At 40.4% G+C, this 25,523-nt stretch overlaps 1 protein-coding gene across 2 annotated transcripts in view; it reads left to right on the top strand.

The window, feature by feature from the left end:
- The first annotated feature begins 3,456 nt into the window (after positions 1-3,456).
- ADAMTSL1 (ADAMTS like 1) overlaps positions 3,457-25,523 on the top strand; it is a 669,103-nt gene continuing 647,036 nt past the window's right edge. Inside the window, exon 1 of one of the 2 annotated variants that reach the window (XM_066604352.1) lies at positions 3,457-3,669. In XM_066604352.1, coding sequence (XP_066460449.1) covers positions 3,580-3,669 — 90 coding nt within the window. In that variant the 5' untranslated portion in view covers positions 3,457-3,579. The remainder of the gene's footprint in view (positions 3,670-25,523) is intronic. The other variant, XM_066604351.1, reaches the window with a different exon arrangement.

Here is a 25,523-nt window from a genome sequence, read left to right as displayed (position 1 = left end):
GGTTCTTCGACCGATGCTCAGCTAATCAATGCAGCCCTTGATGAGCCAATCACAGCCATCGCATTGGTTCATCGAGCGCTGCATTGATTCGTTCTCAAGCACTGCTCAGCCAATCAGTCATCGCTTCCTGGTGGTGGTATTGATGAATCCTGTAACCAGAAAGTGATTTTCTGTTGGTGAACGAGGACTGCAGGATTGGGACAGCAGCAGGAGGACTCGGACCTAGCGTGCTAGGTAAGTATGCTTTTTTTAAATATATGTAATACAGCTTGGGCTTATTTTTGGGGTAGGGCTTATATTTCAAATCTCTTCAAAAATCACAAAAAATCAGGGTAGGGTTTATTTTCAGGATAGGTCTTATTTTTTGGGGGGGGAACAGGGTATATATGGACTATTGACATGTCTTCTATACTAGGTATGGACATGACCAGGGATATTATAATTCCTGGTCATATCAGCTCCTACAAAGGCCATATCAGTCCCTTATAGCATAGTAGAAAGCCTTCATTCTAGGTACACTAACAGCTCAGAGTTATTTTGACTTGGTCATGGAACCAGTGGTACGTCCATTTTTCTGAAGTGTCCCAGGAGCCATTTTTCAACATGACCACCAGGCTGCATGTTGCTGGTATAAGTGGGCGCAGCCTGCAAGGCATGAACATGCTACCCTGACTGACAGCATCTTCAGTATTGTTTCCCATCAAGCATATCTAGGACATCATTAGTTGACAATTGCAAAGGGAGCTTCCAGCAGCGCATCTTGATGATTTGCGTGCCCAAGTGCATTCAGCATAGTAGAACATTCCTCAGATGACCATTAATAACCCCATTGTTAGCGTGCCAAAGCATCTAAGTGTGTGTGCTCATACCTGATACTGAATAAATCAAGATGTCTTGAATATTTTTTTTCCATTTTTTTATTATTTTCAAATCATTATCATGTATAGCGATCCTGTGATTTCATAATTCTACAACTTTTGTTTCTTGATATAGCAATTTCAATGTTGAGTAGTGTAACTGTCACTGTTATAATGCCACTAGCACCATGGCTGTCATTATGGTACAAACAGCATTATTTGCATTGTAATGGGAAGACAATGGCTGGCATAGCAATGTGGGCACCTGGAAATAAGAATGGGGAGGAGGCCAAGTTATGTAAGGGCTACAACTTTTCTTCCCAAAGTAATTTATGCAATGCCTTGTATGAAGGCTCTACTATATAGATGTTTTTCAACCGATCAATGTATACTGTGATCTGTGGGATCTGATCAAAGGGTGTTTCATTATAGGTTTTATGTAGCATCTGAAGTGACAGCCAATACGCCTTTGTATTGATAGGGTTTAAAGCTGCACATGTCTTTTTAATGTGATGGCTTAGCTGACTACTGACAGCCAGGCTCCTGCTTTAACAGCCAGGAGATGATAAACCTCATATTCTGTCAGATTAACCTTTTATATGCCAAAATCAATAGCAACTACACCGTATAAGCAGATGACAGGGGAAGGGGGCTCTTTCTATCAGATATTCGTACCCTGTAATGTGATGGCATGGTACCAATGGGTTCCCATGGCAGCTGGAAGTCTAACAAAGGCCTCCATGTTTACAATAGAACTCAGTCCATTAAACCCTGCCTCTGGCAGAGTCTAATACGCTTCTATCATAGGCTTAGTTGAATGCAGTACACAAGTAGTGCAGTGTACTAGCCTAGTGATTGAACAATTGCATCTTTAAGTCCCCTTGAGGGACTAAAAATTAGTTTCAAAAAAGTTAAACAAAGTTAAATTTAAAGAAAAAAAAATCCCGTTAAAAAAATAACAACATACTTTTCCTCACGTAAATCCATTTTTAAATGGATAAAATACCAATTTTTTTTTTAAACACTACACTTAATAAGCATTACCACATTCGGAACGACCTAGACAATGTAAACAATTTTCTATTTATCACACGTGGCGAAAGCCGTAAAAATAATTTTAAAAAGTAAAACCAGAATTGCTCTTTTTCTTTTGCTCGCCTCCCAAAAAAGGTAATAAAAAGTAATCCAAAGGTCACATGGACTTTAAAATTGTACCAATAAAAACTACAACTCTTCCTGCAAAGAACAAGCCCTCACATAGCTCCGCTGCTGGAAAAATAAAAATGTTATGGTTCTTAGAATGCTCTCTCTCTCTTTCTCTCTCTCTCTCTCTCTCTCTCTTTCTCTCCCTTTTTTTTTCTCTTTCTCTCTCCCAGCCAGCCAGCCAAAAAATTGCCATTGACGCACGCCGCGTCCATGCGTGGAGGGGCCAAAACTGACACGTCACAGTGGGGAGGGGCAAAAAACTGGGGCAGGGTCGAACACGGCGTGATGCTCGCTCGAGTAGCGAGCACCATCAAGTATGCTAATAGTCGAACGAATATCAAGCTCGGCAGAGTACAATCGCTCAACTCTAGTGAACGCTTTAAAAACAAAACCCAAAACAACTGTAGAACTTCTGGACATTTTTTTCATTACCCCCCCCCCCCCCAAAAAAAATGTATTAAACATTCTACAACACATTATATGTTCCCCAGAGTGCTGCTATTAAAAAATACTGCTTGTTTCAAAAAAGCCCCCTTACGGCTCTATCAATGAGTTAGGGCTCTTGCAATGCAATGATGAAAATCGCTTGGTCCTTAAGGTTGCCTGTCCACGGGCGAGTTTGAATTACGTTCCCCGCGGCGATAATCCGGCCGCGGAGAACGCAGTGAAAGCTCTCCTTAGCGTTGCTATGGAGAGGGCTTCCCCCCTGTCCAGGAGCGGAGAATCATTGCGATTCTCCACTCGCGGGCGGCAAATCGTAGCATGCTGTGATTTGCCACGATTCTCCGCGGTCAGCCTATCTGTCATATAAGGTGACCGCGGAGATCCGCCTGCAGGCTCCTGCTCCCATGCGGAGGCTCCTGTGGCAGATCTCCGCCGCGGGATACCGCAACGCCAGTGGACAGGCAGCCTAAGACACAAAATAGGCTCATTGTCACTAAGAGGTTATGCAACGACTTGTATAAACAGCTCTGCTATAGAAAAACTATTTTTAAACGATTAATGTACAGTGTGACCTGTGGGATCCAACCATAAATGGGAGTATAAAGATATAGAGGATGATGTTAATCTGAAGGAGCCCTAAGCATACAAGGCACAGTGAGAGTACAGACACCATATTACTATATTTACTAATCACTTCTTTACGTTTACAAACGAAAAGTCAACAAAAAGTTTACTGTAGTCCAAAACAAGTGAACAGTCTATAGGCTTCATGTAGCATGGTGCTCTGTGGCTTTAATATGTGCTTGTGCAAGTGTGTGTGTATGAGAGTGTTGTAATGAATGCTCCTCCCTCAGTCCCTTTGCAAGGAATGAACAGTCTGTCAGCAGCCGGGAAGAGAGACGCAGCTTGTAGGGAATAATGTGTGCACTCTAGTGCTGTCTACCTGTTCGCAGCTACAAGAACAGGCAAAACTTGTTATGCTTACTTGACTGCTGTGTTACAGCTCATTTCAGCTAAGGGACTTAAAGCAAATATTTGGGGGCATTTGGAACAAGATGCAACATAAGTCAACATGGCATCACCAGGTGGAGCCCATGCCAGGATCAAGATGGTCCCAGTTATCTTCCTGATCACCTCTTCATTGGTGTATGCTCCAAGCCAAGTAAGGAGTACGATGTCTTCTCCTATCTGCCTGTTTTCTTCATTTCTTTGACACTCCACTTACTTGTATGACTCTCATCTTTTTTTTGGTACCCATGAAGTTTGATAACGGTCATTTAAATGTTGACCTTTGCTGAATTTATCAAATCCCTTTTTTTTTTGTTCTTCAATACTTTCTGTACAGGTGAGATGGACACATGTAGCAGTGCTGAGTTTGCATAGTAGAGCAGAGTGTACCACCGGTTACAATTTACTTATCACAGTAAAAAATTGGGGCTTAACGTAGGACTGCAGGTATATAGTACTGAAAAAAGGGCATCCATGTATGATAAATTTAACATTGCTGCTGTATATTGTCATACATGGATGCTATGAAAAACTCTTTGATAAGCTTTTCTCATGTATGTCATTTGAAGAGATTTACAAAGTGTTGTAAGAGAGTCAAGTTAGTGAACAGTTTCTGTCTTGTGTGTTCTATATTTTTCAATAGGACTGCAGGTAAACCTTATACACGTCAATGGGTTATTATAATGCACAAAAACAAACTGCAAATTCAGCTCTGATACTTTGTGTATTTGTCAAGAACGAACATCGAAAAGGGAACGTTCCTATTTTTGCTACTGTGATGTAAAGTTACATAATCCCACTGACTGTTTTTGGATACATCTTATTTAGACCCCCCTGTATATTTGTCATCCCTGCTGGGTATTGTAAAATGTCTTTAACATACATGTATATCAAGACGTCACCCTTTCTTACCATGTCAGCTAAATTGCAAATATCTCAAGAGGCAAAGATTCAAAGATAGCAGCCTTTCACACTTACATAATATTCACTACTCAGTCTCTTGCAGGGATATATGAAGGGCAAATGCCATGATATGGTCTAACCATATGCTAATTCATTCCTCCACAAGTCAAGTAACATTTCACACAATCTTTTTCTCACCCTGTCATGAAGGATTCTGAATCTTGCATGTATTTTTGCTAGCTGTCTTAAGTACCAGCAATTGAGGAATAGTGAATTTATACCAAGGATTTGTCTATAATATGTACAAAATAGTGCAACTATGAGATCTACATCACTAATACAACTACCTAGATCTGACATTCTATTTTCCACTGTCACTGTGCTTCTGATTTACCAAATGTCATGCAGCATAACAAAAAAGAACATGTCATGCATGCAGCACTATTGATACATAAGTCCCAGGACATCAGAACTAGGCATAGTACAGAATCTCATAGAAGTGACTGGTCTAACCCTTCTCATAGAACTGTGACCCTATGTACACCAAGAGCCACCAACCGCTTCATTATTCCATGTTATCTCCCAACTACATCAGTGAATAGAATATGTCACCTGCTTGAATAGGTATCCTTCACACGAACTTGAGGGATGAGGGACACTTACAGTGCATTCCTGTCTAACACTGAATAATCATAGGGCTCACATTCTTCTACATAGACAGAAGGGACAAATATCTCCCAGCTATCCAATATAAAGCACTTGGACTTGTTCCAGTGCAGAAAAAGAAAAACTAAAAAAAGCAGAGAGTTTTATTTGTGGATCTTATGTGGGGTAGAAATTACACATGCTGAGCCCTGCTGGCTTGTCTCTGTCAGATAAGTGTCACTTTATCATTTTGTACACCCTATCACCTGCGGTTTGTTCAGTGCGGTGTGGGTACATATCTCATGGCAAGCTCCCTGGGTTCTCCTGGTTGATGATTACTGCATTCCCTGGTAGCAGCAGCTGATTTATTCCTTTTGTATACAAGTAGGAAAGTATTTTTTTGTAGGAAAGTAATTAAACTACTTCCTCCAAAATAAATATATATATAATACTGTGTAAAAGTTGTAGGCAGGCACAGAAAAAAACTGCAAAATAAGAATGCTTTTAAAACAGCACCAGTTTTTGATGCAACTCTGCAAGAAGTTTGTTCAAAACATCTTGGAGAACTAACCCTAGACAGTCTGTGGATGTCGGCTTGCTCAAATCCTTCTGTCTCTTCATGTAATCCCAGATAGACTGGATAATGCTGAGATCAGGCCTCTGTGGGGTCGTATCATGACTTCTAGGACCTCTTGATTGTCTTTACACTGAAGATAGATCTAAGTGACACTGGCTGGATGTTTGGAGTCATTATCCTGCTGTAGAATAAATGTGGAGCCAATCAGACGTCTTACTAATGATATTGCATGATGGATAAGTATCTGCCTGTATTTTTCAGCATTGAGGACACCATTAATCCTGACCAATTCCCCAACTCTGTTTGCTGAAATAGAGCCCAAGACTAGCAAAGAACCTCCGCCATGCTTAACTATTACCTGCAGACACTCATTACTATACCGCTCACCAGCCCTTCGGTGAAATATTTCAAATTTTGACTCATCAGTCCGGAGCAGCTGCTGCCATTTTTTTCACCACAGTTCTAATGTCTTCATGCATGGTTGGGTCACTTGTTTTTTTGGCCTAAATACTTCCAGGACGACCAATTTGGCCAGACTTCTCTGACCAGTAGATGGGTGTACCTGGCCATACTGTTTTTTGTCAGTTCTGAGCTGATGGCACTGTTGGATATCTTCCAATTTCAAAGGGAAGTAAGCATGGTGGGGGACATTTCTGAAGGCTTTATGCTAGCTTTCTGGTAATGATGTAGTGCGCTAAATGATGTGGTGCACTCAAACCTCCTATCGGGCGCAGGAACCTGCGGCCGAAAGCGAAAGCAAAATTGCGGCTAAGCGCTCTGATCAAAATTGTAGCATTTTTCCTAGCTCATGTATGAGAGCAGCCTTAGTAAATTTCCCCTATGAGTTTTTCATCTACTGCATTTTGTTTTCTTGGCTGACCACTGCATGTACATTCCCCAACACTGCTTCTTTGTGGTTCTTCAAGTGAGCTTAACCAGCATATTTTGAAACCCCAGTCTGCTTTGAAATTGCATGGGAGAGACTTTGCTGATGCAGTATATAACTACCTTGTGCCTTGTTGCTGTGCTCAGTCTTGTCATGGTAAATGACTTGTCACATGAAACTGTCTTCCACAACCTCACCTTTGTAGCAGAGTTTGGCTGTTCTTCACCCATGTCTAAGCTTCTACATGACTGTTTCTGTTTTCGTGAATGACTGTGTTTCAACCAATACATACAAAATGATGATCATTATCACCTGTTTGGTATAATCTGTTAATCATACGCCTGACTATAATCCTACAAAATCCCTGACTTTGTGCAAATATACCTAGGAGAACTGATGCTATTTTGAAGGCAAAGGACGGTCACACCAAATACTGATTTGATTTAGTTTTCTATTTTGTTCATTCACATTTTGTTAATTGACAAAAATAAACTATTAACACTTCTGTTTTTGAAAACATTCTTACTTTGCAACATTTTTTTCCACACCTGCCTAAAACTTTTGGCCAGTACTATATATATATTTTCCTGTATATAGTTTTCTGTTTTTACGTTGTTAAACATTCCATACAGCATTACTTATACTATGTCTAATTCTGGAAAGGATAACCAGCTATTACAGCTAACACTTACAGCAGGTTAATCAGCCAGTGAACCAAGACTAATGAAATTTGCCAAATTATACTGATTTACAATTCAGAGATGTGTGAAGGCTGGTTGATAACTCGTGCCGTGTATTGCATCAGATACGTATCGTAATACAACTAGAGATGAGCGAACGTACTCGGATAAGCACTACTCGTCCGAGTAATGTGCTTTATCCAAGTACCTCCCCGCTCGTCCTGAAAGATTCGGGACGCGCTGCAGAGCGGGGAGCTGCAGGGGAGAGCTGGGAGGAACGGAGGGGAGATCTTTCTCTCCTTCTCTCCTGCCCGCTCTGCCCCGCTCCCCGCTGCGACTCACCTGTCAGCAGCGGAGCGCCCCGAATCTTTCAGGACGAGCACAGCGATACTCGGATAAAGCACATTACTCGGACGAGTAGTGCTTATCCGAGTACGTTCACTCATCTCTAAATACAACCCATTGATCCGAGTTGTTTGTTTCGGTCATACAGCTGATCCGGCATTCTGTTTTCCTCATCCTGGTACAAGTGTGAACAGAGCCTTAGAAAAGCAAATATAGTGAAGATACATTTAATTTTGTCACATATTTTGGTAATTCGGTGATTTTGGTTCAGCTTGGCCATTAAGGAACAAGAGTCCTCTGTCGTTGCTGTATGTACTGTATTCTTGGCAGCTTACAGCCCCCATTAAAGGGATTGTATGGGATTTAAAAATAAAATTGGCTAACAGCAGTAAATAAGATAAAAAATCCAACATTCAGCTGTTAACTCCCTTGCCACTCCAGCGCAGCTGCTATGATAGCCCTATGTGTCTTTGTTCACATTGCAAACAGAATTGACATGTCATGTGACTGCTGCAGCCAATCGCCAGACTCAGCAGACTTTTGCTATACATGCAATCATTACTGCAAAGGGCAGTGATTGGCTGCAGCACTCACATGGGTGTACGGCACATCATAGATGCAGCAAAGTAAACCACGACTGATAGGGACCCCTGAGCAGAGTTGTTGGAGCTGTGTGGGATTCAGCAATAAGTAATAGCTATTTTTTATTTTATCACTTTTACTACTATTAGCCCAATTTAAAATCAGACCTGTCAACTAAAAGCATCATAAACTACGTTATGGGGCTTATATTTTAGGGAGTCCGGGAAGCCTCTTCTCTTACTCACCTGGTCCCCCCCCCCCTCTTGCAGTGAACCCCAGCAAAGGCATTCAGTGAGATAAATGAGAATGAGTGCGCATAGCCTTTTGTAAGAGTCAAGCTGGTGTGCATGCCCTGACTTTGCCAGGGGACACCGCAAGAACAGATAACCAGGTGAGTATGAGAAGAGGCTCCCTGGACTCCCCGTCACCTAAACTATAACCTCAATAACTTAGTTTATAGGGCTTACAATTGATAGCTTCTCCTTTAAAACTCCATACAAACCCCTTGAACCTGAAAAGGGCTCTTTTCCATTTGCATACAACTCAGCCCCCTACAGGAGGAAGCCGTTACTGTAATATTCACACACTTAACTCTGTGGTGGAAGAGAGAAATGAAACTTCATAATAGAGAGAGGGAATTGTGCCCTAACAAGTAGTCACAAATCGGCAAGAATTATACTGCTAATACATTCAAACATGGGAAGTACATTTTAAAGAATATGTCCCCCAAAATACAAACAAACCAATCACAAATAAAAACATGTTATTAAATTCTCCTTTAAGTCAAAATGTTAAAAAAATGTGACCTAACATTCTAATTCTAACTGGATAACTGTCACCAGATACCACAATCCACTGTACATATAGAATATAGATACAGACATGAATGGAAGTCCCCAAGTTACGAACATCTGACTTATGTACAACTCATACTCATGTATTTCTATAATAACATAACTATTGCACCATTTTAAATCTATTACTTTATCAGCTTGCGAATTAGCTTGTGCCAGCCAAGCCAGACTCCTCTGACATGAGATAACTTGCATACTTTTTTCCCATGGAGCATTGCCTGAAAATAAGTTTTCATACACCCATTGACTCTCTTCAATGAGAACCAGTAACTCCCAGCATCCCTTTGTCCTAATTTTGAGGTGTAAAGACAATGTTGGCACAGGTTCGGTTTCTATATACTTTATCATAATTGATATACCGCACATTTATTACAAGTATTACGTATTTCTCATAAATAGAACAGTAAGAAATTAATACTATAAGAAGGTAAAGACTTCCTGTGTTGGTCTAGAATATTAATGTGTGTGTAACAGCAGCTTGAGCATGTTTCCTGCATGCGGAGATCAAGTTTGCATTCCAAACGTACCACAAACAGTAGTTAGTTGACAAAGTCCCTAACTCAAAACCTATATTATAGGCCAGACCATCCATCTGAATTAAGGATCTGTAATGCTGCTTTTGCTGTCCCAAAGTACCGCATCACAGGATACCCAAATATGCCGCTGAACCTCAAATGCTTCTGGCAGTTTTTTTTTATTTTCAGGGCTTTTCAGGCAGATTTCTTTTATGATCTAAGATCACTGAAACATGTAAAACAAAATGAAACATTTAGCCCAAGTGGAAGGGTCCACTGTAATGGTAGTATTTACATATGTCACCTCTTGTAACTATAACTGCATACAAAAATTACATTAGCAATCACACTCTACATATATGCATGCACTGACAGTTCTCTAGTCTCCTATTCTCTTCCCCAACTTTCCCACCAATGCCGTTCAACATTATGAGTGCTATTAGCATAGCTAGGCCTTCTCAGAAAAGTAAAGGCACTCTGAGGCTTCAGATGGCCATTTTGCAGTGCGTAAAAATGGCTGGCCGGCAAAGATAGCACATATGGTGTATATTCTGGTCAGTCGTTTTTACGCCGGCCGGCAAAGATAGTTCTAGGACTATCTTCCGGACGGTCCCATAGACTCCTATGGGAGCTGCTGAAAAAGGGAGGTTGGAGGGAGCTTAGTAGCATCTCTGCTAAACTCCCCTCCATTCCCTTCCCCTCTCTTACCCTTGACGGCTGTTGGCAAAGAGAGGGGGCAGGAAATCAGCACACTAGCTCCCGCTCCGTCTTGACCTCTCCCATTGCAGACAACTGGCAAGGGGCAGAGAGGGGGAGGGAGTTTAGAAAACTAGCTCCGGTCCCGCCCCATCCCATTGCAGACAGCCGTCAAGGGGCGGAGAGGGGGAGAGAAGGGCATGGGAGTTTAGCAGAGCTAAATCGTTCATGCGATTTTCGGTCACGCTGTGGCCATGACACAGCCTGAAAATCATAGCGCCTGTGTGAAAGAGCCGTGAGGGTGCATTCACACGGGCGATTTTCATGCACAATTTCTTTGTGTTATAAGATGCACAGAAATCGCACTTAAAAGGAAACCATTTTTTAAATGGGTGTATTTACTTGGGTTGACTTGCAATATTGCAAGATAGAAAAATCACAGCATGTTCTATTTTTGGGCTATTCTGTTCAGCAATCGCCCATTATTCTCTATGGGAGCAAAAGAAAATTGCATCACACTCACATGTAAATGCAAGTTTCATGAGAGTGCCATGCAATTTTTCTATTTTTCATATTGAGACATTCATTTCAATGGAAAGCAAAGCCTGCAAGAAAATGTCTATAAGGGCTTATTCAGACGTCGGTATATCGGCCAGGTTTTCACGCCCCGCTGATATACGCTGTCCCTCCCACTCACCGACTCTCTGCTTCTCTCCTCCCCTCCAAGTGGTTTTCAATGGGAGTGGGTGGGACGGGGCAGAGTTAAGCTCCGGCCCCTCCCCTCCATTTGTCCATAGACAGCGGAAGTGGGCGGGGCAGAACAGAGCTTAACTCCCTCCCCCACAAACGCCCCCTCCCATTGCAAACTCAGGAGTGGAGGAGAGAGGCAGAGAGTCGGTGAGGGGGAGGGAAGGGGGGACTGCTTAGCTGGAAGTATATATCGGATGGCCATGAAAACGCCAGCCGATATACGATTGTGGGAATAAGTCCTAAAATATATATATTTTTAACTTTTTAATAGGTCATCCATCTCTATGAGCTATTTATTCTGAATAACTGATGATACACTTTAAAAATCACAAAAGTCACAAGTTGGATTTCGTATATATTTCATATTTTTTACTTATGGAATCTGTCGAATTTTACCTTATGTTCTTTTCTGAACCGCAGTCTTGTATTTGACATGAAGTGTGAGATTTCCTGTAATACTGTACATTAGTAAAAGGCTTATCTGACTAAAATTCATTTTTGCTCTAAACTAAAGTATTGGAGAAGAATATAAAACAGCTATAGGAAAATGTAAAGTTAAAAGCTCACCATGTTAGCTGGGGGAAGCGATAGAAGTGATTGAAGCAGATGTTTGTGGGAGTGAGCTCTTTGTGGAAGTCACTTGTGGATTATTAACTATTCCAAAGGTGGGGAATCTAGTTGCTAAATTGGTAATATACTTACTTGACTCGTGACATATCCAGTTTTTGGGTCTTTTAGTTTAAAAATGAGTATTAAATTTGGCATTTAGAATAATGTAAGATTGTGCTGCAGAAATACCTGCTTTCATCAAATATGAGAAAATACTCTCACGACACATTACGTTCTAGCTTCTCTCTCAGTCTATGAAGTTCAGCATACTTGTTGTTCCCCACCTTACCAATCCTTGGTTTTCTAATTTGACAATAATTGTTAAAAAGGGGTATTTTAGCTAACCGCCTATTCTGCCTACCTTTTAGCCTAAGGGCTCTTTCACAAGAGCGTATGCGTTTTTGTGTTCTCTCGACCGTGCCGTAAAATTGCATGAACGGCTGTTTTTCCGCAATCACAGCCACAGTTTTCTCGCCCATTCACACGACCCAGAGCTACGTTTTTAGTGAAAAAATATGTCGTACCCCGGAAAACTCTCACTCTGCAGAAATCATCGGGATGCCTTCCAATGCCTATATAGAGTCACCTGTAAGTTTTTCGCAGCTGGACACTGCTAAAATGTCTCCCCCTCTCTTTTTTTCCCCAAGGTCCCATAGGAGTCTATGAGAGCCACTGCTGTATATCAGGCAAAAGATAGTTCCAGAACTATCTTTTTAGCCACCGTATATACTCCAGACATATTTCGGTTACATATACTCCATTTTTACGGTCCGCTGTATATTTGCCCATGTGAACGAATGCATTGAAAACCAATGCCTCAGATGGTCATGTATAATGGTCAGACGTAAAAACATCACCGTTTATGCGCCTTAAACCTGCCTAATCGCACGCAGCGCCATATTACTACTCTATATAATTATGGAGTGCCTTAATAATAACTATACCTCAGTAAGGTACATTACACCCTGAGTTGATCTGCTGCGGTTTACTATGTGGTATAAATTATATGCTAGTTTTAGTCAATGGGTTGGTACAAATACAATGATATCAAGTATGCATAGTATATTTTTAAAGTTTTAGTACTTTTTCTAAATAAAAACATATTTTACGTTAAAAAAAATACAATTTTGAATCACTGCATTTCCCAGAGTCATAATTTTTTTTCTGCATTAATGCAGCTTGCATTTTGCAAGATATGTTTATTAACACAATTTTGAGATCTATATATATATATAATTTATTGGTTAACTTGTATTGAATTTTATTTTTTTATTGGGGGATAGATAAGGAAAACAGCAAATCCACCATTGTATTGCTTTCTTTTTGAAGCCATGCACAAGCCCTGTCAAACACCTTAGATGCTGTGGTTGCTATTGACCTCAGCATCTAAGGGATTAGTCTGCGAGATTCAGAGTGATCTCTGATCACATGGTTGAGGTAGGAGTGAGGTGTGCTCAATATGAACTGTGTGTTGTATGACATGCGAATGTTTAGAGATCGCCTCTGTTGGACCCCAGCTTTAAAGAAGAATGCCAGAAAATACAAATACAACACCCCAGTTTTCATCTTCTGATGGTTTCTGGCATCCTACCACACTCATCCCACTTGATGGGGTAGCGTTCCCGGGCCGGCAGCACCTTCAACACATTACTGTTCACCTGGAACAATCTTTCTGATCCATTATCTGTTCTACGAGCTCACATTCTTTGAAGCTCATCTCACATTATCCAGGCTAGACAAAGGGACCATTCATTTTTCCAATACTTCACGTTGGACACTTAAATCACTGTGACAATCTACGGTATGTGTTTTAATAAAGGCTCATTTACCTGGCCTAGTTATCCTACAATTCTTTTCCGAGCGATTGTTAAGATAACACTATGTTACAAGGGTATATTTTTCTGTGTAAAAATCAGTGTTCTTACCTATATTCAGGGTGCTGAATCCAAATACAGCAGCCAAAAGTGTCTGTCAGGCAAGATAATGTAGTTATAGGCACCATAGGAAAGTGGGATATTCAATATTGTACCACTTTATTGTACCATAGGCCTCATTTATCAAAACTATCTAATAGTAAAACTGTCTTTGTCGCCCATAGCAGCCAATCAGGTAACATGAAAGTTGCACTTTGATTAGTTGCTATGAGCAATGAAGACAGTTTTGGTAAATGAGGCCCCATCATTTCTAGTGAAATAATATGCCATTTTGCATATGCCGAAACAAATCAGACAGCTTTTGCTATATATGTGGTGAGTTAACATTTGAGAAACATAAGAAGATGTCGTCTGTAATACGGAAATCCTACAAGCATTACTTTGGATGCAAAATCGGAGGTCAAGACAAGACTTGGGCCGCACATTTCTGGTGTGCCACCTGCTAGGTGAAATTAATAAAGTGGTGGAATGGTTCCCGTACATCAATGTCCTTTGGGGTACCTACAATATGGAGGTAACATAGGGACCATGTGACAGACTGTTACTTCTGTCTAACAAATGTCAAGGGCTTCACAAACAGAGACTCTAAGGCTGCTTTCACATGGGTGATGCAATATAACTTGTGATTTGTGCGATATCACTGCGTTTTCTTGTGGCAATATCGCAATTTTGTGTCGTTACGAAGTAACATATGACGATACAAAGTTGCACAACTTTGTAGTGCTCTTTTGCCAGGATTTTCTCTGTATCCCTCATCTGATTGTCTTTCGCACTCTGGACTTACTATATTGTACACACTTCCATGCAATTTAGCCTCATGTCTAATACCTATGACACACTATATTGATTTTTAGATTTCCCCCTGCTTTCTCTTCCTCTGTGCTGTCAATCCTGTGAATCATCATTGAAGCATCACATGGGTTGCTAGAGCCAGTACCATCTCTGCCAACTTGGAGGATAGTGTGATATCATTGCCCCCTAAATTTTCCAAAATAAGCTAAAAACCATACGTCTACAGTAACTGTGATAGGAGTTGCTCCCCCTCCCTTACCCCCTTCCCTGTCTAGAGCCTATTTCATCATATAGGAAGACCTAGTGATAGATACAGTGACTCCTAGAGACAACAGAAGAACAAGTAATTCCCAAGTGGTTACTATGAGATCATATGACTGAACTGAAGACGAGGATTCCAGGAGTTTTCAGAAAGGAAGGAATACCAGCTGACTTATATATGTTAGGTGATTAGTTATATAATGAATGAAACAATAAATAATAAAGTGTCCCTTTAAGACAATTGACATAAAACTATTATAGATAATAAGAAAGCAACATATATGCACAGAGAGAACACTGCATGAAGGAATAACTGATGAGATATTATTCCGGATATTGTCCACATATAATGCAATACATTTTATATTGCTATTTTGGAAACATATATCACCAAAATGAAAAGCACATTAACCAACATGCAGAACATTTTTCTTAAGAAACTTGTAGAAATAGCTGCACAGTATATAGCTTTAGAGAATTATGTATTGGTGACACTGGCTAAATTCTTCACATTCTCCTTCATATTGTTATCTTGTCTGTCATGGAGGTAAATGGGTTTCCTTCCATATTAGTAATTTAACCTTGCATGCCAGCTATGCAGAAAATGTGAATAATGATATGAAATGCTCTTTCTATGTTGTCAGATTGCCGGTGGCTCCATATTTTAAGCCCTCTTACATATCGCCTGGCTGAAGTCTTATTTAAAGGAAGATTTTTAGATTTCAACTGAATGAATCCATTCAATTGTGTTTTTGTGACCCTACTCATAAGTAGTCAAGTTTCTTCACTTAGAAGGTGACTACTATATAAAACTGAAAATAGGTTTATCATTGATACCTCATAGAATCATGCATGCAAAGAGACCCACATCTCTCTAGTATTAATAACAGTCTTTGTTGCCACCTACGAGGAATTCTATATGCTTTGTAACCAGATAATAAAGGTGCATTTACATTGGTCAGTTATTGGGCATTCAATTTCCAATCATTGTCACAAATACCTGTATAAAGGGTCAGGCACTGATTTGCAGGAATGCTGCCACCCAATAGGTGGCGCTGCAGAGGTATTGTTCCATCTTCCTTATTTGCATATGTTTGTAGACGAGCATGAATGGTCTTATAAGTCTCCTCACTCACCTTCTATGTATCTCCTTAAGGAGTGATGATACCCCTCCCAACTCGTGTCATAGGCCTCTCACTAGCCAAGCCAGAAACCTACTGCTCACTGATAAGTGGCAAACACCCTGAAACAGCTGTCTGTGTATGGATTCTGCCTTGATTTTCAATTCCCAATCATTGTTACATAGACCTGTACAGAGGGTCGGACATTGATTTGCAGGAATACTGCCATCTAATGGGTCCATAAGTAAAACCAGAAAAAAGTCCTCTGCGCTCCTTAAAGCAGGCACCAAGGTGACCACCAGATGTCCAATTTAGATTATTTTATTGTACCATGCACAGACACAGAATGCATACCCTATCTGTGTTTGTGCATGGTACAATGAAATAATCTAAATCGGACATCTGGTGGTCACCTTGGTGCCTGCTTTAGGGAGCGTGGGGGACTTTTTTCTGGTTTCACTTATGGCTCTCTTCAACATTATGCCACTTTTACCTAAGTGGGCATAATTTCCCAAGCCAGCTCTCCTGGTTCCACAGGATAAAGATGGGAGTCAGGGGTCTATCACGGATTGATAAGCCAACCAGGACACTGAGGTGCTAGTGGAGTGCTCCCACCCAGAGCCCCCACTAGTCGCTGGGTACGTCCCCTCTTTTTCACATATATAATTCACCTCTAGCAAGGCACATTCTATATCCTATATTGTGGAGCGCTGTCCACAACTTTGGCCATCCAATAGGTAGTGCTGCAGAGATATTGTTCCTTCTTACTTATTTGCATATATTTCCCAGAGGAGCATGCATGGCCTTATAAGTCTCTTCAATCACCTTCTAGGTGCTCTCCTTAAGGAGTGATGATACCCCTAGCACAACTTAAAATCCTATGTGAAACACTGAACGATTAGTGTTTGAATGCAATGAGAAGCCAACGAGCCAATGATGATTTTTATGCCGGCTAAAAAATGAACGACGAATGAGAAGTGCGCGATTCTCGTCGTCATTCAGTCGTTGGCTCGCGTTAAAACTGAACGATTACCTTTTGGTTTTGTTTGTTTGAATGATTTTTGGAACCATAATCGTTTTCCTTAAGGGCAACAAGGACAGTTTTTTTCTTTTACACAGTTTTGATAAATTAAGCCTAATAATTAGAGATGAGCGAGCACGCTCAGTAAGGTGAGTTACTTGAGTGAGCCTCGCTCATCTCGAGTAACTGCCTTCTTTTCCGAGCGTGCTCAGGGAGGCAGCGGGGGTGGCGGGGGTGAGCGGTGGGCAGCGGTGCATAGCGGGGGGAGAGAGAGATTTCTCTCACTCTCCCCCCAGCTCCCCTCCGCTCTCCCCCGCCGCCCCCCCAAGCACGCTCGGAGGAGAAGGCAGTTACTCGAGATGAGCGAGGTTCGCTCAAGTAACTCACCTTACCGAGCGTGCTCACTCATCTCTACTAATAATGTATAGAAATGTTATCTCTATATATGATACTTTTAAAACCTAGAAATTTGGACAGTGACTTGTGAAATTTGTTCAAATAATCGCCAATTACCAATAGCTCATACCATATCTTAATCTCTTAAGACTGTGCTTTGAAGATATCTTAGTTTGCCTTCTTTGTAAACAATACGGCATATTGCTGATAAAAGCCTTAGTACCTATTATACTATTATTTGTTTGTACAGACTTCTGGATATCTCATATATTTGCAGCCTTCAGATACAGTCTACAGGTTATATAAACAGACAATAAGTCATAGTTGTTACATATAATAACAATCAAGAATTTAAAAAAAAGTTACATGATAAAGCTGAGAAAGAACGCAGCTCCGTCCAGTTCAACCAATTACTCTGCAGTGTTGATCCAGTGTTGATCACTTTATCACTAAGGCATTCCAAGTCCATTTTCACTCGTGCTGTATGTCATAAACAGAATTGTTACTAAGTGATCATTTTCCTTTATGCGTCCAAAGGGCAGCGCACTTATGAAATGGTATTCACGAGGAAAGTTTGGACAGCTCACATGTCTGAGGACTCTATAGGTTTTATTGTATTACATCATGTTTTTATAGGCTCTAGCCCACCAACATGTGGGTCTTTAAAAGATAGAAAATAAAAAATACTTGGACAGCAGAACATTAAACTGTTAGACTTGCAGTGGAATTATTTTGGATTTCTGTGTAGTCTAAACACCTTAAACGCCCTGTAGCTCTCAGTTGTACAACGTTCTGTTGGGAAGATACCTAAATAAAAGAAAAATAATTGTAATAATATATATTAATTAGTGATTATTGTGTTTATCGCAAGAAATAATTGCTTATACTTCAAGCATGAAGCAGCTAATATATATCTGATATAAAAAAGCCTTCCGGCATTTCTTGCACCACATGTTGACCCCTTTTGTGAATGATTTTAGAGTCATTAGATTTGTGAGATCCTCAGCATCACCGTAAAATCCTAAAATTTGAGTCAGGCCAGGTCACAGTTCCTATGTTAAGTCTAGCGGCGCTGTTGTGCTTTAGCCAAAAGCGCTGCTAGGGAGAGTCAGAGCTCCTTCATACCGGCGAAGGCGATATCAGGCTGGATATTGCCCTTACCATCCATGTGGAAACCCCTGGATGGTAGGCGTTTTCACATGGAAACAGCCTCGCATCCCTGCGGGGCTGAAGGAATCCCCCGACGGGGCTGTCACAGCCGTGGCAGCGGATCATGATGTTCTCCCATTGAAAACAATGGGCAATATCACAAAAAGAAAGGACATGCTTCGCTCATGTTTCACATGGAAACAGCCTTGCATGCCTGAGAGGCTGAAGGAATCCCCAGCCGCTGCAGTGGATCATGATGCTCTCCCATTGTTTTCAACGGGTCTGGCGCTGCTGCTGGCCCCATTAAAAACAATGGGCGATATCACATAAAGAAAGGACATGCTTCACTCATGTTTCACATGGAAACAGCCTTGCAACCCTGAGGGGCTGAAGGAATCTCCAGCCGCTGCAGGGGATCGCGATGTTCTCCCTATTGTTTTCAATGGGTCCGGCACTACTGCCGCTGGCCCCATTGGAAACAATGGGTGATATCGCAAAAAGAAAGGACATGCTGCGATTTTTTTTTTTTGAAAATGTGAATGAACCAATTTCATGTTTGCATGGCGATCATCGCGTCAATCGAGTTAAATAAATGTTACTAAAATATACTATATATCTGAAGCCATATCCTACCCACACATTATTTTGTATAGTTCAGCCAATAACATATTTCCTAAACTTCATATGGAATGTTTAAGACAAAAAAGTATTGAAAACAAAATGCCCAGGAAAGGGTTATATAAGGTAATGAATATGCAATATGGTGAATGAATAGTGGATGTAATACAGAAAACGATTTTGCAATTCAAGAAAGGAAAGGAATGTCATGTTGACATGTTGTAAGCTTTGCTTGTTGAAGTCTGGGTGTTAAAACCATCAACGACTGCTAGAACCAAGGAGCAGAGACTCTTGACTGAATGCTGTACTCCTTCAGCTCCAATCATCCATATGTACATAGCCTTCTGAGAAGTGCTAAAATATACTGACAGAAGAGTACAGCATTCAGCCAATCACGTCTGCCCTTTTAGTTGTAATTAGGGGCTTCTCAGTATTCAGCCATATATTAATTTAAGCTTCCAATATACAAAAGTGTATTTTCTTCACTTTGACTCTTGGGTTAATATCTTCAGAGATGTAATAACCACACAAAACAACTAAATTTTCCCAAAAACATGAATTTACAATACTCTGTGTCGTGGATGACCTTTGGGGGTCCACGGCGTGATCAATAGGAATGTTTGCATGCTTCCAAATTAATGTTATGAGACTGTGCGCACAGCCTGAAGCAATCACACTGACACAGGTTCAGCATGCAAAAACTTCCTCAATTCTGCTTTATTTGTGGGCGCGTAGCCTCTTTTAAAGAGTTTAACATATCTGCCCTTTTGGGGCATGCCAAAGATTACATAGATACAACGTATTGTTTGATTATTGGATGAGCGTCTTGAGATTCTTCCTTCATCCGGTCATCTGTTATTGCCCATCACGTGGTATCAGTCCGGAGAGGGCAGGACGAGATGAGTGGGTTGACTTGGGCACCACATGTGGATGGTATGATTGGAGGTTATAACTTGAACTATTATTAGTATAAATTTTCCGTAAACTGTTTATTTTGACTAGTGGGTTTGCTAAAAGCGGTAATGTTGAGACTGCAGTTACGTGTGTCTGACTTGCTTCTCCTAAAGTTTGCTAAGAATCGGGAAGTGGAGTGTTCCACTTAATGTTAGTTACAGTAAAAATCTATTAGAGTTTAGAGAACGGAGAGTTTCATTGTATAGATGAGGAAGTGGATATATTGGGCATATAAAAACATATTTGTGTTTAAACAAACACAAAAGGGAAAAATACTGTCATAGGTATACAGAATGCATAATATACGTAAAACTGTCTATCACAGGTCCACTGTCCACTACATATGAAATGTATGTCCACTGTCCCAGAAATATAGATTTTGCGTATATCCACTACACTGTCAGGAGATCTCTACCCTATATGTGTCTATTGTGGCCACCCAGTGGTTTTGGGATACTTGTAGCCTGTCGAAGGTTTTGTTAGCATGTTGTAATATTGTATTGAATTTGTATTGGGAGAAAATAATTTCCTTAACCAAATTGAAGCTAAGATAAGGGTGAACACACCTGTACGGTATCAGAAATTATTTGTAATGACTGGTAGATGCATGATTGCCATTAGTTAAATAATTGCTGGGATTCGCTAATGTAAACAAGCGTTTTCTTTAATTTACTCTTTTTTTAAACTTTTCGGCACATCTGTATCACTGCAGATCGCATTGTACATTATAAGTAGCATTATATCGCCAGACGATGCTATCTACAAATAAAATATAAAGTTATAGATTAAAACTTTTGGAATGCTAGTAATGAAAGTATTATGTTTACAAATTCATGCAAAAATCGACTTTTGGATATATTATGCCCATTTCCCCTAAGGAATGTAGTTATGAAGACAAAGCGCTTAGAAGGATTATTAACAAATTGTGTATGGCTTGTTTCCAAAACAGAACTAAACAGATAAACTGATAACATATTAAATAGCATTGGCCTATTAGAAAGCTGTTTGATTTATATTGGGGGTTTGGAAGTTCTGTGTCATATTTTGTATTATGTTATTCGTTTTTTACAAGTTTTGATTAAATCTTTTGTATGGTCATGCTTGCTTATGTTCTTACATACAAAGCTGCAAAGTTTCTGGCTCAACTGGCAAAGTCTAAAATATGTTGTCGCAAGTCAACTGAGGACAAATTTAGAAAAAGTGAAAACTTAGAATTTTCTAATCCTTTTACTGTTCTTTTGGTTAGAAGAAAGCACTTTGTAAGTTACTAGGTGTAGATAGATAGATGATAGATGATTTTGATGAATTTACAGAATGTTTGTCCCATGAAGACAGTCCCTCTCTATGTGCCCTATCAGTACATATGTACTTTATGGGGATTGGGGGGGGGGGGGGGCGGTTGGGGGGGGGGGGGGTTCACCACCAAGATACCACCTCAATGCCTCTATATAAGCATCTTCTGTTCTGGCACACCTCTGAATGGCTGCCATGTAATATTACATTTCTTCTTCAGGGGAAATGACTAGCTGGCTATGGCTTCATTTGAAAAGTCAGTTAGTTGTGTGCCTTGGGTGCAGGGAGTGATACAGGGAGTGATAAGTTGATTGGCGCATGGGCGACATTCTGGAAGGGGTTCCCTTTAATGAGAAAACTCCTTTAAAAAAACAAACAAGAAATTATAAGTCTGCCCTTGACTTATTCAAGTGATTTTCTAACGGATCATATACTGCTCTAACTGAGAAGAACCAAGTAACCATTTCTAATTAATGGTTTAGAATAAAAAAAATGTAATCACTACTGCTGGGTTTCTGATTTTGGGACTTCCCTGCCCACAGCCAGTGATGAAAGCCATTTACAGTAACCTCCAAACACAGCTCTGCGCCATAGCACAACCCGAGGTTTCAGAGACAGTCAGAGCAATAGCCAATACAACACAATTACAGTATCTTTTTTCATCAGTTATGTATCAAACTCAGATAAAAGAAACCAGGACTAAACAGATCACATCAATGTCGCACAAAATTACAATAACTAAAATCTGAAAAGCCCCTGACAATAGCACCCGCACTCCAACAACATTAAGGCTGCCCCCACACATAACGAATCTGCTGTGGGCTTTCCACAGCAAGTATGCCACAAATCTGCGCTGCCTAAATCTACACCTGAACGGTACAGATTTTGCCCTGGAGTTTATAGTGGATCTGCAGTGGATTTTAATCCTTGTCTTGCAAACGTTGAAATCAGTAGTGTAAATAGGCATGCTGTGGATTTAGAATCTGAAGTGTTTTTCAAAAATACTGCAGATTTGGAGAAACAATTTTCCGCTTAACATGTAGGAGACTTTTTAAAATTTCTTCCACATGTTTCATATTGCAAATGCTGTGGAATTTTCGCAGTAGAATTCCAAATAATGTTTTCCTACTAAATGTCTTTCATTGGCTGACGCAGCCAATCAGAGCATTAGCTTGATGGAAGCGGGGTATTCAAGCCCCGCTACCAGGAAGAACTGCTGTGTTGGCGTGCCGGAGAACACGGAAGCCTGCAGCAGCACCGCAGCCCAGCGCGATGGACCCGAACGCCGGCTGCTAGGTAAGTATTATTTTTTTTTCACATGTAGAGTAGCTAGGGCTTATTATCGGGGAAACACGGTATCTATCTATCTCATTATCTATCTAGCTAACTCATATCTATCTATCTAATATCTATCTATCCATCTCATATCTATCTATCTATCTATCTATCTCATATCTATCTATCCATCTCATATCTATCTATCTATCTATCTATCTATCTATCTCATATCTATCTATCTCATGTCTATCTATCTATCCATCTCATATCTATTTCTCTCATATCTCTCTCTCTCTCATATCTATCTCCTATCTATCTATCTATCTATCTATCTATCTATCTATCTATCTATCTATCTATCTATCTATCTATCTATCTCTCTCATATCTATCTATCTATCTCATATCTATCTATCCATCCATCCATCCATCCATCTCTCTCTCTCATATATCTATCTCTCTCATATATCTATCTCTCTCATATCTCTCTCTCTCTCATATCTATCTATCTATCTATCTATCTATCTATCTATCTATCTATCTATCTATCTATCTATCTATCTATCTATCTATCTATCCATCCATCCATCCATCCATCCATCCATCCATCCATCCATCCATCCATCTATCCACAAATAGCTGCACAATTTAAGCATCACAAGTGCTGATATGTAATAAAGTTGAGTTCATCACTTAATCGCGTTTCGCTTTAACTATGTTCCAGCTTGATAAATGTGGTTTAATTCATGACTAACAAGTGGTTTACAGCAGCCAACTTAATCTGCTAAATCTGGAGGCTACTGATTATCTGCTTAGTGACTTGCACCTTCCTTTGTCACTCTTTGGGTCAGCGCTTTAACGCTGCTGTCAAGAACTTATTGGAAAAGGTCTCATTCGAAGTGTTTTAGCAATGCAATAAAAGACATTACTCTGCATGTGCTGAGAGGCATGTTGGGCAGCTTATGAAGAGGTACACAGCTTGTGGTGCATGGCCAAGAGGATTACTAACAGCAAATTGGCTTAACTTGTTTCTCATGAGTGTAGTATACTACCTCTATTTACTTCTTAGTAGTTCAGCCTTTGTATTCAGTGGGAACATTTTCCCACATTTATGCTAAATGATGCAATGTAGATTGCACAGAATTGTCTAAAATCTTAGAAGAGCATTGCACCCTTCAATGCATCATGGTCATGTGTGGTTCAGAGATTAACATAAATGGCCATATTCATATATCTGTCTTAAGGCTCTTTTACATGAGCGATGTTTTTGCGCACTATAGACGCGAGAAAAAATCGCAGCTATAGTGCTGTAAAACTGCCCGTTCACACGATCCAAGCTGCGTTCTGTGTGCTTTCAAGGCTCCCATAGGAGCCTATGGAAATCACCAGCAAAGATAGGACATGTCTTATCTTTGTGTGCACATCGGAGCCAACATGCGAGTTTGCACTCGCATGTCCTATCTTTTGCAGGTGCGAGCAGTTTGCCTGTCCAAAATTCCTTCGTGTGACTTTTATAGGAAAACATTGGTTCTATTTAGACGCAATCTTTTCACGCGCCACTAATGCGCACAGAACACGCCTGTGTAAAGTGTTTCAACATAACATAGTAACAGTATGCTCAGCTGAAAAAAGACAAATGTCCATTGAGTTCTGCCTGTTTCCACCCCCCTTGGTGATCCAGAGGAAGGCAAAAAAAACCTCAATAAGACAGAAGCCAATTTACCCCATTTTGGGGTAATAAATGCCTTCCGAACTCCATAATGGCAGTCAGAATAATCCCTGGATCAACATTTGGAAGGTTCCATCTTGACTCCAAGACCGGCAGTCAAAAGATTTGCCTAATTTATTAAACGAAAATCAAACAAACAAGCACTCCATAGGCAACCAGCAGAAAAAAGTGATTCAACAGGAATAATGGTGCCTCTAGTGGTTGTGCAGCGACACAACTCATGAAAATGCAGAGCACGCAGCAGCAGACAGAGGTCACGAAACCCGAAGGGAGTCTATGTGGAATTGGAAAATAGTAGTGGAAAACCCAGGCATGCTGAAGAGGGGACAGGGCAGAATGGAGATCAAATCCTTTATTGAGTTACAGGCAACACATTTCTGTGTCGGACCGGCACCTAATTAAATCTGATGCACTTCGCAGGCTGCATTCTCTCCTATTTAGTACCACTCACTTCTTCAAAATAGTGGTGATTGCAGTTAAACACAAACATTTGCAAATTGTGCATAAAAAAGGTATGTGCCAAAATATGTAACTGTATTAAAATTGAGAAATAGCACCAGATTAATTCTCTTCAAAGTGTTGGAAAAATATTTGTAACTCCATGAGCCACCAAGATTCCCCCTTTGTCACATCCTAGAGGCTTTAATGGGGTTGTCCCATGAAAAATATTGTTTAGCATTAAATCCAGCACCCAGTTAGAAAATTACCTGCACCAACTTCTACATGATGTACTTTATAAATGAGTGGGGGTAGATCGGAGGGCGGGGGGGGGGGGGGGGGGGTATCCTGCAGTGCTTCTTTAAGTTCTAGATATGAAGTATCATGAGAATTCATCTGCATTATTATTATTTTCTAATCTCATATTAGCTGGGTCTTGTATGTCCAAATTTGTCCTTGAGATAACGCGTACAGTAATAAAATGTGTAGCAATCATTCTGTATTAAAGCCTAATCCCCCACAAAACTCCCATTTATTAATCTGACAAAACCTCTGGCTTGATTCACATTATCACTTTTTCCACTCCCTCTACATTCCTTCGCCTAATTCAAGCACATGTCCTCCCGAGGATTAGGCCTATCTTCCATAACTATCTGAATTATTGTCTGTGGCCACAATAGTTACTTTAGGTCTGTTAGGAGACCACATTCTGTTATCACTGAGACCAGATGTGATGTCATTTCATCTGACAGATACAGACACTGGGATATCATTTGGAGCAGAAGGGGAATCACACAACTTTTATTAAGTTTTCTGTAGAATTTATAGCTTATTGATATTAAGGGTATGGTCATAATTGTAAACATTCAGAAAAAATTCCAGGGCCAGTTATAGCATGGTATATGCAGGACAGCAAATCTTTCAATCTTCAGTTTATGGTGTAGTAGAATCATAAAAACGTAGAGTTGGAAGGGACCTCCAGG

Source organism: Eleutherodactylus coqui, chromosome 5, assembly GCF_035609145.1.
Source record: "Eleutherodactylus coqui strain aEleCoq1 chromosome 5, aEleCoq1.hap1, whole genome shotgun sequence".
NCBI classification, from domain to species: Eukaryota; Metazoa; Chordata; class Amphibia; order Anura; family Eleutherodactylidae; genus Eleutherodactylus; species Eleutherodactylus coqui.
Note: the sequence above shows the minus strand (reverse complement) of the source record. Positions and strands in the feature narration are given on the sequence as shown.